This window comes from Dama dama, chromosome 9 (genome assembly GCF_033118175.1).
Source record: "Dama dama isolate Ldn47 chromosome 9, ASM3311817v1, whole genome shotgun sequence".
NCBI lineage: Eukaryota > Metazoa > Chordata > Mammalia > Artiodactyla > Cervidae > Dama > Dama dama.
The window spans coordinates 95,752,602-95,768,312 of NC_083689.1; the positions used below are offsets into that span (position 1 = coordinate 95,752,602).

Here is a 15,711-nt window from a genome sequence, read left to right on the forward strand (position 1 = left end):
TTAGAGGCGCCTCACGGTACCCGCATCCCGCGTGAGGCGGTCCAGACAGACAGACGCCCCATAAGGAACCGCCCGGTTCAGCTTCAGTGACAGACGGGCTGCCACCTCACCGTCTCCCGGTCCCGCCTGACACTCGGCCAGGCTCGCCCGGCGCCAAACCGGCAGCCCCCGACACCCTATCCTTCCTCGCTCTAGGTGACAATTCCACAGGCCGACCGACTTCAACTTCTGCAAAAAGAGACAGCAAGCCCCCACAAAAAAACCCACCTGGGGAAGGAGATGCTCCTCTACTACAAAACGCCCAAGCTCAAGGCAGGGCGCATGCGCATTTCTCACCCAGGCATCGATCACGTGACTTGAAGTGGCTTGGGGGGAGGTTTAGTTCGCTCGGTATTTGATTAAAAGGTCTTAACGAGACCTGAGAGACGGGCGCTCCTCCTGTGCGCATGCGCTTGTCTCGAGCCTCATGGGAATTGTAGTTCTGTGGGTGAAAGCAATCCCCGCCCTCCTCTTCTCCCGAGGAACTTCCTAGAGGGAGAGGGAGGGGGAGGGGGGGCTCAGCGCCCGGAGGCCAGGCTCCCAGTAAGCCGAGATGCTGCTGCTGTGCGTGTCGGTGGTTGCAGCCTCGGCGCTGGCAGCACCAGCTCCCGGGGCCGGTGGGCAGAGGCGGGGAGCAGTTCAGGCTTGGCCCCATGCTCCTAACGTGGTGCTAGTCGTCAGCGACTCCTTCGTAAGTATGGAAAGGCACGGGAGGGGGCGCCCTGCTGCACAGCCGCGATGCCTGCAGGCTTCGGGGAGCAGAATCTGAAACTTTTATACATGTTTTGTCCTGATGCAAAGCAAAAATGCATTTTACCTTGACGCCCCGTACTGACTCCGTGCACCACATAGGTATGCATGAAACGCATGTAAAAGCATGCTTTAGTACGATGCACTCCGATTCGCATCTTAGCAAATTTTTTTTTCTTTGCTAGCCCATTAAATTACTAATAAACTTTCAGTCCATATCTCCGCTTGATTCAGTTGTGGGGAAAAATAACATTCTGCATCAACGTAAAAGCCTCTTAGCTTTACAGTGATCAATGTACTTTTATTACCCAGTTGTCTGATAATCCTGTTAGTGCTGATTTATATTCAGTAGTTGACATAATTTGACCCATTCTCCCATATTCCGGATAAACTGTATGCGTCTATGTGTTGTTGTTGTCGTTAATCCCAAACTTAAAGAGTTTCTGTAACTTTCCCAAACCATCAACTAAAAAGAATACAAATATTAACATTACCTTGATAGTTTTAGTATTATCCATGGTATTAAAACTACTGCTTGGACAAATGTTTGTTTGCTAACTATAATATTGTTTATTATGACAGGGTATCACTGTGGTCACGGAGATTGTTGGTATTAAGCATGTCTGGCAGCAAAGAGCACTTTTAATCATTACCTTGTATTGCCTTCCTCATAAAATAAATAAAATAACCCAGGATGATTAAAGTTACATAATTTGGATATACCCCGAAAATTTATTGAGAATTTATTACTTAAAGTAATCTTTATGATTATCTAAACTTAGGATCCTAACAGGCAATCTTGGAGAGTAACAAGAAAGAGTTTATTTTCAGTGCTCTTGAGATTAAAGGGAAAGGAAGGAAGCAGGATTGTGCAAAAAGAGAACTGACTGTTGTCACTGTCCCAGTGGAGGCCTCAGCTGATCTTGTGCGTAGTTCTCAAACTAGTATGATGCTTCAGAGCTGTTTCCAGTTTGGGGGAGGAGACCAGGTCTTTCTGCCTTCATATTGGATGGCCATTATCTGTGGAATGCACCCAGAATGGGGCACCATTTGGAGCAAGACAACTATTGTCAGCAGAGGCAATCTTTCACTCTAAAAGGGAATCTGCATGGTGTGTCACACAATTGCTAGAAACTTCCGAAGATGACTGACATATTTGGGGTTTGTTTGTTTGTTTTTGGTATAGTATAAACACATAGATTTTTCTGTATGTGTGTATGTAAATTTTGATGCAGATTAGTATCTCTTAAGAGTATAGAAGAAAAAGTCCTGAAAATACTAGCAAGTCAAATTCAGCAATATATAGAAAGGGTTATACACCATGAATAAATGTGATTTATCCCTGAAATGTAAGGTGGGTTTAACGTCTGGAAACTAGTCAATGTAATAGACCAGTGTGCTACCTAGTAAATGTTAACTGAGTAAAGGACAAAAAAACACGTGATCGTTTCAATAGACACAGAAAGAGCATCTGACAGAATTCAGTAACCCTTCATGATAAAAGCACTCAATCAAGTAGAAATAGAATTTTTTCAACCTGATTAAGAACATCTGCAGAAAATCCACAGTTAATGTTATAGTTAACTATAAAAGACTGAATGTTTTCTCACAAAGACCAATAACAAGACAAGGCTATCTGTTCTCACCATGTTTATTCAACAGTTAAGCTGGCGGTTTTCTAGGAAGGGAATTAGACAAGAAAATGAAATAGAAGTCATCTAGATTGGAAAGGAAAAATGTCTCTATTTGCGGATAACATATAACCTTGTATAAAGAAAATCCCAGGGAATCTACTACAAAACTTTTTGAACTAATAAGTTAGTCTACAAGGCTATAGGATATAAGATCAGTATATAAAAGTCAATTGTATTTTTATAGACTTGATTGATGAACAAGCTAAAAATAAAATTAAAATAATTCTATTTAAAATAGCATCCAAAATATAAAATACTTAGGATTAAATATAACCAAAGAAGTTCAATTCTTATACTCTGAAAAACTATAAACATTGTTGAAAGAAATTAATGAACACCTAGGTAAACATCTTATGTTTATGCAATCAGATTTAATATTGTTAATATAGTAATAATTATCAAATCGATCTACAAATTCTATGCAATCTCTGCAGAAATCCCTAAGACATTTTTGCAGAAAGAAAAAAAAATCCTGAAAGTCGCATGGAAATTCAGGGGACCCCGAATACCCAAGGCAGTCTTGTAAAAGAAGAACAAAATTTGAGGACTTAAACTTTCTAACTCCAAAACTTACCTTATCTTCAAAACTATAGTCATCAACATAGTGTGTCACCGATATAAAGATAGACATATAAATCAATGGAATAGAATTGAACGTAGAGAAATAAACTCTCAAACTCTCATTTGATTTTTCAGTAAAGGTGCAAAGACCATTTATAAGGGAAAGAATAGTGTTTTCAACAGATAATGCTGGAAAAACTGATTATTCACATGCAAATGTCTCACACCATTTTTAAAAAGTAACTCAAAGTGAACTGATAAATTAAAACCTAAAACTATTAAGCCCTTAGAAGAAAACATGGGTGCAAATCTGTGACTTTGGATTAGACAATTTGCATGCGTGCTATGTCGCTTCAGTCATGTCTGACTGTTTGTGACCCCATGGACTGTAGCCTGCCAGGCTTCTCTGTCCATAGAATTCTCCAGGCAGTGGGTTGCCATTTCCTGCTCCAGGGGATCTTCCTGACCCAGCGATAGAACCCACATCTCTTATGTCTCCTGCATTGGCAGGCCGGTTCTTTACCACAAGCACCACCTGGCAAACCCTTAGGCAATTTAAAAATGGGCAAAAGTTCTGAATAGACAGTTCTCCAAAGAAAATATGCAAATAGCCAATAAGCATATGAAAAGATACTCAACATTGTTAATCATTACAGAAATGCGAATCAAAACCACAATGAGACACCAGTTCACACCCACAAAGATGACTATAATCAGAGGCACGCTAGAGCCATGAGAATATGAGAGAAATGCAACCTTCATATGCTACTGGCGGGAATGTAAAATGGTGCAGCCAGTTTTGAAAACAATCTAGCAATTCCAAAAATGTTAAACATGAGTTGAACATTGATCCAGCAATCCCACTTCAAGGTATATATCCAAGAGAAATAAAAACATATGTCCACACAAAAACTTGTACATAGATATTAATACTTCCAAAAAGTGAAAGCAACCCACGTATACACCAGATGATAAATGGGCAAATAAAATTTAGTAATAATACTCAACAATAAAAAAGAAATGCAGTATTGATACATGCTGCAACGTGGATAAACCTAAAAGTCATTACGCTAAGTGAAAGAAGCTACTCAGAAGGGACGACATATTGTATGATTCCATTTGGCCAAAGAAAGCAAATCTACACAGACAGTAGAGACAGACCAACAATTACCTAGATTTGGGAGAACAGGAGGATTAGCAGGTGACAGTTAAGGAATAGTAGGTTTCTTTTGGACATGATGAGAATGTTCTAAAATTGATTGTGATGATGCTTGAACAATTCTCTAAATATACTAAAAAACCACTGAATTGTATAAATTAAATGGGTTAGTTGTATGATGTGTGAATTATATCTTAATAAACCCATTTTTTAATAGAGAAAATAGGCAACTCAGCCTGAGTCTTAAAGGTGTGAGGGCGTAAGCATCCTCTCTGCCTCCCTCCTTCACCCCTGCACCCATGCTCTTTGTAGTTTTCATGAGGTTTCAGGAGTGGGAGGTGGGCACAGAACTGGATAGCAGAGCCTAGTGAGATTCTCATTCAGTCTGATGAACGGATCTGAAAAGAATGCTCTAAACAGTCTTGATTGATAATGCATCACAGTTAAGATTACTATTATATTCTTTCATTAGAATGATGTCTTGAAATCTAAACTTCACTGGTTTTCCCTGGCCCAAAATGATAAGGAGTTGCATACCAAGTCATGAATATTCATTGGAAGGACTGATGCTGGAGCTGGAGCTCCAATACTTTGACCACCTGATGCGAAGAACTGACTCATTGGAAAAGACCCTGATGCTGGAAAAGATTGAGGGCGGGAGGAGAAGGGGACGACAGAGGATGAGCTGGTTGGATGGCATCACCGACTCGATGGACATGAGTTTGGGCAAGCTCCAGGAGTTGGTGATGGACAGGGAAGCTTGGTGTGCTGCAGTCCATGGGGTCGCAAAGAGTCAGACACGACTGAGCAACTGAACTGAACCAAGTCATGACTCTAAAAGGAGCATTCCAGATCACAAAATTATATCTACCAAAAAGCTTATCCATCCCAAGGAGGGGAAATGCCTGCCTCCCAGGAGAGTCAAGAATAATAGCAGAATTCAAAACCTAAGGCAAAAGGTAATGAATATCATTTCTGGCACTTTTATGCAGAAAGCCAATTCAGTTCAGTCCAGTCGCTCGGTTGTGTCCTACTCTTTGTGACCCCCTGGACTGCAGCACACCAGGCCTCCCTGTCCATCACCAACTCCTGGAGCTTTCCCAAACTCATGTCCATCGAGTCAGTGATGCCATCCAACTGTCTCATCCTCTGTTGTCCCCTTCTCCTCCTGCCTTTAGTCTTTCCCAGCATCAGGGTCTTTTCCAATGAGTCAGTTCTTCGCATCAGGTGGCCAAAGTATTGGAGTTTCAGCTTCAGCATCAGTCCTTCCAATGAACACTCAGGACTGATTTCCTTTAGGATGGACTGGTTGGATCTCCTTGCAGTCCAAGGGACTCAAGAGTCTTCTCCAACACCACAGTTCAAAAGCATCAGTTCTTCAGTGCTCAGAAAGCCAATTAGCGGGTCTCTTTTTCTTTTTTAAATGCCCAGTTGTAGAGTACTCTACTTGTTTGAACTGTAGGAATGACCTTAAGAAAACTAAAATAGGCTAATATTAAATTATGAAAGTTATTCTGAAAGCTGTTCTGTAAGATTGTCTCTCCCAACTAAGTGTGCTAGAACTGTACTTAGACCTATGACTGATTATCCATTGTGAACTACAGTACCACACTATGGAAAACTTACTTGCTCTGTGGTTTTTATCAGCTAACCATGTTAAGATCCTTTTCAGTTCAGAATGAATTGCTATGAACCACCTCCCATCCATACCATGAGCAGTGGTACCACTTTAGCCTATTTTTTAAAGTATTTGCTAGTGTGTAAAAACTACATGAAGTTAAAAAGCCAAAACTTCTAGAAATGTTCAATATTTTCTCTAATAATATAGTTTTGTTCTTCATTTAAAGTATTAGTATGCTTTTGACATTGAGAATATGTGTAGCATAATTTAAATATTTTCTCAGAACCTAGTCAAATATAAATCTTTTCATTGATGCACATAATCCAGGTATATTAAGTTTTGCAAAAACGCAGTGTTGAACTTTGAACATATTGAATTTGTCTTTTGTAAATTATACAACTCTGAATTAAAGGCTTGTTTCATTTAGCTCACTGAATATTTGTTGAGTGCCTTTATATCGTAGGCAGTAATCTTTACAGGGACCACCTTTTACATATGCTGTGTTAGAAACCTCCTGAAGTGAGGTAGTTATCCCCTCCCCCATTTGCCATCCTTGCTGTTCTGCTCCTTTAAGATACCTGCTTTCTAGCCTGCTTTCCATGGAAATGAGTCAAGAAATTGCTAACGTGAGTTACAGACACGCTACTGTAGCCATTTGCAAGGGTTGTTACACCCAACTGAAACTAGTCTGCAGGACTTGGAGTCCAAGCCTCACTGTCTGAATTGTATGGCATCCCAGTGCTTCTGCTACCAGACCTCCTGCTCCACCCCTCCGAAAGGATGAACCTGGGTGGCTGGGTTGTCCAGAATCCGGCCAGTGGCCACAAATGGTTATTATCCCCCATGTCCAAAAGATTTGAGGAATAAGAACTGTAGGCATTTGGGTTTTATCAAGATAAGTTTCCGAGAGTTTGAATTTATGGATTTAGTGAAATTCTTACAAGGGTAGAGTGTGCACTTTTGTCTTGGGCTCCATAGCTCATCATTCAGGAAATCAGGAGTTACTTGCTTAGTATTCAGTGATTACTTCTGCTAGAAGTGGTATTTATTTCAACATATAAGCATGCTCTAACTTTCCCCATCTTTTAAAAAAATTACTTTAATCCCACATTTCTCCTGTATCTAACCCTCTATTAGCTAACATCCATCCCCCACCCCCCCACTTTTTCTTTTTTGCTTTCCTTTGCAAAAAAACTACTTAGAAGTGGTTTCTTCACCTGTCATCTCACCTCCCATTCTCTCTTCCCTTTCTGTTTTAGGTGTCCATTCCTGCAGCTCCATTGGAAGTGCTCCTGTCAACGTCACCAGCCACCAATTCCAATGTGCATTTTCTGCCCTTATTTACACACCCTCTGAACACAGCTGTTCCCTCTCTCTGACACAGTCTTCTCTCAGCTTTCATGAGACTGTCTCCTGATATCTTCCTCCCTCACCAGTCATTCTTTCTCAGTTTCCCACTCTGCCTTCTCTTCTTACCTGGGACTCCTCAAGGCTTCTTTCTTTCCTCTCTTTTTGCTCTCTCCCTAAAAGATTTCACTGTCTCACAGTTTTCAATGCCATGAATATATTAAAGCCTTGTTTCACCAGGATAGACTTCTCCAAGCTCCAGATTCCTGTCTGTACCCTAATTTATATCTCCATTTGGAAATCTCAGACATCTCAAAGATTTATGAATATCCTATATTTTGGATAGCTCACTTTTAAACTATATTTTATTTACAAAACTACATTGAAAACATACAATAGATGTAACTCCAGGACTGGAACATTCTTTTTTCTTTTTGCTCTTTACCAAGAAGAGTTCTTCAATTCCCAATTCAATTCCAAAATGGGTATCTCCAACCCAAACATTTCTTCCTGTCTTCCAGCTGATTTCTCTAGCTGCCTAGTTGTTACCTCCACTTAAGTCCTGCAGGCGTCTCTACTTTATTTGAATGGGTGACCCTCCTCATTCTTTAGCTCTCACTTCCCGGAGAAGCCTTCCCTGTTCACTCTTATCAAGAAGGTTTCCTTTGTTATTCTGTATCTTCGATTTTTTTCAAGGCCATATCACAGTAATGGTATTGTAATTATTCTTGGTTTATTCTTGGTTTCCCTGATACTGGAAGATTGAAGGCAGGAAGAGAAGGGGACGACAGAGGATGAGGTGGTTGGATGGTATCACTGACTCAGTGGACATGAGTTTGAGTAAGCTCTGGGAGTTGGTGATGGACAGGGAAGCCTGGCGTGCTGCAGTCCACGGGGTCACAAAAGAGTCTCTCGGACCCAACTGAGTGACTGAACTGAACTGATGTTTTTTGCCCCTCCCACTAGACTATAAGCTTCATGAGGCCAGGAACTCTGTTTTTATTCACCGTTGTATCTCCAGATCTTTCATAGTGCCTGGCACATACCAAATACTCAACAAATATTGGTTCAGTCAGTCCATCCAACTTTCCTTTAATTTCCTTCATTTATTTTCTGTATTCAAATGGATCCAAGTGTCACACAACATGAATTTGCACTATTATGAGCCAGAGAATAACACTTTCTCTACTTGTTTTCATCCTTTGAAGGTTCTTAGGATCATATTGGGAGAAGGCAATGGCAACCCACTCCAGTACGCTTGCCTGGGAAATCCCATGGACAGAGGAGCCTGCTAGGCTGCAGTCCATGGTGTCTTGAAGAGTTGGACACGAATGAGCGACTTCACTATCACTTTTCCCTTTCATGCATTGGAGAAGGAAATGTCAACCCACTCCAGTGTTCTTGCCTAGAGAATCCCAGGGATGGTGGAGCCTGGTGGGCTGCCGTCTATGGGGTCGCATAGAGTCCGACATGACTGAAGCGACTTAGCAGCAGCAGCAGGATCATATTGAAATTTTTTGCTACTTGTGAATTTTTTTAAATATTTATTTATTTGGCTATACTGGGTCTTAGTTGCAGCAGGCAAACTCTTAGTTGTGGCATGTGGGATCTAGTTCCCAGAGCAGGGATCAAACCTGGGCCCTCTGCATTGGGAGTGTGGAGTCTTAGCCTCTGGACCACCAGGGAAGTCCCAACTACTTGTGAATTTTATGGTTAAAATTAAAGGAAACTATTTTCTTCTTTTGTGATGTAATCAATGCTTCATAAACAATTAAATTTCTTTATTCCAGGATGGAAGGCTAACATTTTATCCAGGAAGTCAGGTAGTGAAACTTCCTTTTATCAACTTCATGAAAGCACATGGTACTTCCTTTCTAAATGCCTACACGAACTCTCCAATCTGCTGTCCATCACGCGCAGGTACGAAAATGCTTAATATTACTGGAAATAGCCCCACCCTGAAAATGTTTTCACTCTTTAAAAGATTACACTCCAAAATAGGATAGTAAATCATATTTGGCATCCAATAAAAATTTTTTAATGTATGTGAGGTGTGTTTGGGGGCCTCCCTGATGGCTCAGCAGTAAAGAATTGGCCTCCTAATGCAGAAAGCGTAAGTTTGATCCCTGGCTTGGGGAGATTCCCTGGAGAAGGAAATGGCAAGCCCTCCAGTATTCTTGCCTGGGAAATCACATGGACAGAGGAGCCTGGCGGGCTGCACTCCATGGGGTTGCAAAGAGTCAGGCATGAATTCGTGACCAAACAACAACATGGGGTATTGGGCTTTTTTAAGAGTAGAAATTTTACCACCTAAAATAGTGTTTAGTTCAAGTGTTATTGTTTCATTTCCTCATGACTGGTGACTAAGAATCTCTTGACTCTCCAGGCAAATTCGGAAATGCTTATATTTCCTAGAAAAGTTCCATTTAAATTTTTCAGTAAGAGATAAGTAGTTGGGAGAGGACTTTAAAGTAAACTAAGGAACTGAACTGAAGGAGTGTTAGTCATTCAGTCGTGTCCGACTCTTTGCGACCCCATGGGCTGTAGCCCACCAGGCACCTCTGTCCATGGGATTCTCCAGAGAAGAATACTGGAGTGGGTTGCCGTTCCCTTTTCCAGGGGGTCTTCCCAACCTGAGGATCGAAGCCAGGTCTCCTGTATTGCAGGAAGATTCTTTACTGTCTGAGCTACAAAGTAGATAAAACTTCTCAGATATACCTGGATTTTTCTGTATTATTTCAGATTAGATATTTTTTCCTTCAATCTCAATTCACTTCTATCTCAAATCTAACCATTTGCTTTTATTATAGTAATTTAAGAAGTAGGCAGTTTTAATAGCAAAATATTGGTGATACTAAGTCATGACTAACTGAAAAATAGAGGAAACTGACATTTTTATAAATTCTATTCTCTGATAGAGTTTTCTTTCTCTTCCACTTTATGACAGTTTGCATTGGAACTCATAAATACACCCAATGATTTTCTTTTGTCTGTTGAGTTCCTGACATCATATTCTCTGTGATTTGAGTCACAAGTTCTTTTCTGTGGCTACATGTTCAGCACTGTCAATTATATAATCACTGATGATTAAAAGAAGCCTAAAGTGTGTTATAAATGACATTTCCATGATGAAGGACCAGGTACATTACAAACACTTTTGTTCGTTTTTTGCTCTTTATTGAGCAAGTGGAATGAGAGATGTACTAGGGTGGGGTGAGGACTAGGTTCCAGCCCTCAATGGACTGTGTCAGGCGCATCCCTCAGTTTCCTAATCACAGAATGCTGTGTGTGCTGTGTCCCTCGCAGGGTTGTTCCTAGCATCAAATGAGATGATGGATTTTAAAAGTGCTCAAGGAACTATAAGGATTTCAAAAATGTTAGGTGTTGCTTTTCCTGGAGGAAGTACATTTTGAACAGTTTGAACAAAGAGAAGGAAATAATCGTAATAAAAACTCACATGTATTGCATTCTTACTGTGTGCCTGGCCATATTCTAACTGCCTTGCGTGTCTTAATTTGTATAATTATCCACATTTTCACAAAGTTTTCATTTTGCAGATGAAAACTAAAATAATGGAAGGTTATATAACTTATCAAAGGTCCAGCAGTGTTAGGATTCAAAGTCAGGTGATATCCTATTCCACTTCTCATAAAGAAAGCATTTTGTTAAGTGAGAAAAGGATTCAACCCTACTACATGTGTACACAGAATAGGGAAAAGGCTTTTTTTTCCCTGCTCTACTGAGATATAATTGACATAAAATACTGTGTTAGTGCCAGGGTCCAGCCTCGGCAGGATCCAGGGGGCACCCTCGGGAGGAACGGCATCGGCGAGAGAGAAGACACGTGAGACCAGCCTTGATAGGGCCAAGTCTGCAAGGGAGAGAGAGAGAGAGAGAAAGAGAGAGAGAGAGTGACCAGGGAGGGGTGCAGCCGAGTCTGGCAGAGTCTGGCGATGCTTTATTTTTTACTGTGGCTTTTATACCCTAAGTTAGTACATTTCTAAGGGGAAGATAGTTTAACATTACGTCAGCTTGTCCTTCACGAAACCAGGGTGTTTTCTGCATACTTCTTTGTTTATGAGGGTCTTGTACATTATCTTCTGGCCTTGGGGCCTATTAACAGGTGAATGTAAACCTATTTTCCGTTTCTATGGTGACCTTAACTGAAAGGTAGCAGTCTCATAGGGCAACAGTACAGAGTAGGAGTATAACCGTGTTAACACAAAAATTAATCCTTCTGCAGAAGTTGTCAGTTGCATTTATCTAAGAAGTTTACCCCACACTGACTCTGTGACTTTGGTGAGGCAGCCTCTGCCTAGCACTCTTGGCTGACAATTAACAACCGTCTCATTGTTACCACACTAGGGCTAAGCTCTTATTTCTCTAGATCTTTAACTATATTAACAATGGTTTCTATAACACAACCTTCGCACATTAAAAGCAAAAACACAGCAAGCAAAACACAGCAAGCAAATGTTAACCCAATAGCTACTTTTAGAATAATTTTTCTTGTGTTTTCTAATAGGGCTTCCTCACCCCCTGAAGGGCTCTATGTCTGTTAGGGCCTTTATATGATCCCATTCTTTATGTTATTTTATGATTAGGGTATTATAAGCAATCATGCGTATTAGTATCATGTTTGCCAAACAAATTAAAATACCAGCAAAGGAGTTTAAATTAAAACACTCCTTTCACCCTGGATAATCTCATAAAATACCACCACCCGGGAAACTTATTGATTAACGTTCTAAATTTATTCTTATTTGGGAAGAGATCGGGGAAGGCCTTCTGCCTGTGTCACAGAAATTAGCGAGTAGTCTATTGAGGCAGGCATCAGAAAGACAGATATCTTTAAGGTGAGCGCCGGGGGCAGCTTTTCGAAATCCCTGAAAACCTGATCTGCCTTGCCTGTCAGGCTTTCTCCTCGTGACCTTGTCATGGGTGGGATCTCGTGAGCTGGCCTCTTTGAAACCCCTGAAAACCTGATCCGCCTTGCCTGTCAGGTTTTCTCCCTCATGACCTTGTCATGGGTAGGGGCTCGTGTGTTGGCCCCCGGCATGTTAGTTTAAGGTATATACCATATTCTAGAAAGAATAAGAACATTCTCATGAGTTGAATCAATCAGATTAGGTTTATGTGCATCACACAACACTTCTAGCAATATACAGCCATAATGCTACCTCCCAAAAACCTGGCGACAGTGAAGTAACTACCAAAGCTAAGCTCCGAACACTGGGGCCTTATTAACATATGTGTCCCCAGGACCGAGGTCAATGACTGGAACATAGCTGCAGAGCAAATGATTGTAAAGAAAGAAGAAACTAAGCCCAACTGTAGTAGAAGAAAGAAAACAAACAAAGGTCAAAGTGGAAGTAAATGAAATAGAGGCTAAAAGCACAACAGAAGAGAGGAATAAAACTAAGTTTCTTTTTTAATAAAAGGGACAAATCCTTAGCTAGACTTTCCAAAAAAAAAAAAAAAAAAGAGGACTCAGAAATTAAAGAGGAGACATTATGACCGATGCCACAGAAGCGTTTATCGCTATGACCTTCCCTCTTAGAAGTGCTTTTTTCTGCCGTTTGTGTTGCTATCCTGTATTTCCATTTTCATTTGTCTTGTAGTAAGTTTCTGATTTCTCTTTTCTTCTCTGGCCCATTGGTTGTTCCGGAGCATGTTGCTTAATCTCCACGTATTTGTGAACTTTTCAGTATTCTGCTTCTAATTGATTCTAGTTTCATATCATTGTGGTCAGAAAAGATGCTTGATTGATTTCAGTCTTCTTAAATTTACTAAGACTTGTTGTATGACCTGACATACAATCTTCCTGGAGAATATTTCATTTGCGCTTGAAAAGAATGTACTTTCTGTGTTTGGGGATGGAATGTTCTGAAAATGTTAAGTCCGTCTGTTCTAACATGTAGTCTAGTGTTTCTTTTTTTATTTTCTGTCTGAAAGATCTACCTGCTGTTGAAAGCAGGGCTATTGAAGTCCCCTAGTATTATTGTATTTGTGTCTGTTTCTCCCTTTAGTCCTGTTAATATTTGGGAAAAGATTTATTGACTAAACAATCATAGCTGTAGAAAATAAGAGAGAAGACATAGTACACTTAACTTTTTTGTGGCAAGCCAGTAACAAGACAAGAAACAAGGAAAACCCTTGGGAATTTTGGGGTAATGAAATCTGTACTTCATTTGACCAACTTGGAAAGTTGACCAATTGATACATAGTGATTATTCTTATGACTGAAAGAAACTCAAGTAAGATAGGATTTATATTTAATTCCATCTATTTACCTTAAACAACCTGACCTGTAAGCCTTAGAGAGTCACCTGTAAAGTGGAAATAGGAACTCATTTCGGTTTTCCCCTTAATAAAACAACGTAACAATCAAAAATGTTAGGTAAAACACCTAATGCAGGTATATCTTATTGCAGAGCCTGAGCTCTAGACTAGTAATCTCTTTTCTCTCTTGGTATAATTGTCTCAGTCATTAAAACAAATTGTTAAGCTTTATTTACACTGATCCCATTTTTTTTCCACCAGCAATGTGGAGTGGGCTCTTCACTCACTTAACAGAATCTTGGAATAACTTTAAGGGATTAGATCCAAATTATACAACATGGATGGATGTCATGGAGAAGCATGGCTACCAAACACAAAAATTTGGAAAAGTGGACTATACTTCAGGACATCACTCCATCAGGTAAAAAATAAAAGTGAGTCTCTTTGGCAGAGAATGGATATGTATACATATGACTGGTTCCCTTTGCTGTCCACCTGAAACTACCTTTACATTGCTGATCAGCTATATGTCAGTCTAAAGTTTTAAAAAATGGTTTTCATAGACAGCCCACTACTGTAATACATACATGTACCCTTTTTGACTTCTTTTATTTCTCCGCAAAGCTGAAAGTAAATCTCTTAATCCCTAGATTGTGTTAATTTGGCTAAATCTTTAGCTTTCTTTAACCTTCTTAAAATATTGAAATTACTTATATGCTAGTAATTTTGTTTTCCTTAAACATTAACGGTCTATAAAATTGTGTGGTCCATGAGTTATTTTGATTTATATATACAATGGCTGCTTTGTTTACTTTAAAATTTGTTTCATTGGCTATAATCTTCTTGTTACTTGCTTTTGTCAGTTCTCTCCAACTTTATTTTTTTTCTTTCATTTTACTCAGTCCTCAAAATTAGGCAACCAAACATAGGGGATAAGAGTAGAAATCTAGAATCAGATTGCCAATCACTTCTCGGCCTTTTGGCTAAGATCAAGTGTAGAATCAGATTGCCTACTTTTGAATCCTAGCTTCTCGGTTTACTGCTAACCTGCAGTATAATCTTAGGGTTATTACTTAAGCTAACTTCTTTAAGTTTAAGTAATTTTTTAAATAAATTTTAGATATTAAATAATATTATTTAAGTTTCTTTGTTGTGAATACTAAATGAAATAATATGTGCTCATTTCATGGAGTTTTACCAGTTTCTCTTTAAAATCCTTCTACTTTTTGGAAAGTAAGGTTAATCCAAAGTCAGATACAACCATTCATATTATCCTATTTGAAACGGTTATTTTGTTGTTGTCGTTTCCTCAGTCAGTCCAGTAATGAAAAAAAAATCTAAGATTGAATGCCATGTACTCCATATCACTGTCATTCTCTGTGTAAGATGGTTAAACTTTGATCTAAATTTTATTCCTCAGTGGGATAATAATTCTTAGAGTGCACAGATCCTGTTTCTCCTTTGTACTACTTTATTCCCATTGCCACCATAGTGCCTGTACATTGTAGGTACACAGTTAAATGTTTTAATGAATAAATGAATGGAATAAAAAGTTATAGCTTATTATTTGATAAACAATGATATTCTATTTTGCTGCTGCTGCTAAGTTGCTTCAGTTGTGTCCAACTCTGTGCGACCCCATAGATGGCAGCCCACCAGGCTCCACTGTCCCTGGGATTCTCCAGGCAAGAATACTGGAGTGGGTTGTCATTTCCTTCTCCAATGCATGGAAGTGAAAAGTGAAAGTGAAGTCGCTCAGTCATGTCCGACTCTTCGCAACCCCATGGACTGTAGCCTACCAGGCTCCTCTGTCCATGGGATTTCCCAGGCAAGAGTACTGGAGTGGGTTGCCATATAAACAATGATATTCTATTTTACCTAGGGTTAAAATCAATAAAAGGAAAAGAGCCACTTAAACATTGATATTTGGGAAATCAAAGATGGTTTTCAGTGTAATAATTGCTTATAGCATATTTTCACTTACTCATCCTCTCACCAGAGCTTAGGAAACTTAAATAAACTGTCAAGAGTATTTGTATTACTGCTTATGTGCCCACATACAGCACTTCACTGACACATAGGTCAAGGCTGCTGTTGATGGCATGTCTGCATGAGTTACAGCACAGTACCTTTCAGAATTTTCTATGCAAGTTTAAAGATGAGTTTCAGGTGGTATAAAAAGGTCTCTCATGTTGATGTTTGACAGAAACCAACACAGCATTGTGAAGCAATTATTCGTCAATTAAAAATTTTAAAAA

General features: G+C 39.7%; 2 protein-coding genes and 1 pseudogene across 5 annotated transcripts in view; 2 read left to right on the top strand and 1 right to left on the bottom strand.

The window, feature by feature from the left end:
- The window catches only part of SKIC3 (SKI3 subunit of superkiller complex), a 103,631-nt gene extending 103,291 nt beyond the window's left edge, over window positions 1-340 (bottom strand). Inside the window, exon 1 of one of the 3 annotated variants that reach the window (XM_061152029.1) lies at window positions 268-340. The gene's annotated coding sequence lies outside the window, so the exon portion shown is untranslated. The remainder of the gene's footprint in view (window positions 1-267) is intronic. The other 2 variants (XM_061152031.1, XM_061152032.1) reach the window with 2 other exon arrangements.
- A 152-nt stretch (window positions 341-492) lies between these two features.
- The window catches only part of ARSK (arylsulfatase family member K), a 56,329-nt gene continuing 41,110 nt past the window's right edge, over window positions 493-15,711 (top strand). Inside the window, exons 1-4 of one of the 2 annotated variants that reach the window (XM_061152034.1) lie at window positions 493-730; window positions 7,084-7,146; window positions 8,962-9,091; window positions 13,715-13,874. In XM_061152034.1, coding sequence (XP_061008017.1) covers window positions 593-730; window positions 7,084-7,146; window positions 8,962-9,091; window positions 13,715-13,874 — 491 coding nt within the window. In that variant the 5' untranslated portion in view covers window positions 493-592. The remainder of the gene's footprint in view (window positions 731-7,083; window positions 7,147-8,961; window positions 9,092-13,714; window positions 13,875-15,711) is intronic. The other variant, XM_061152035.1, reaches the window with a different exon arrangement.
- LOC133063060 (U2 spliceosomal RNA) lies at window positions 14,417-14,560 on the top strand (annotated as a pseudogene).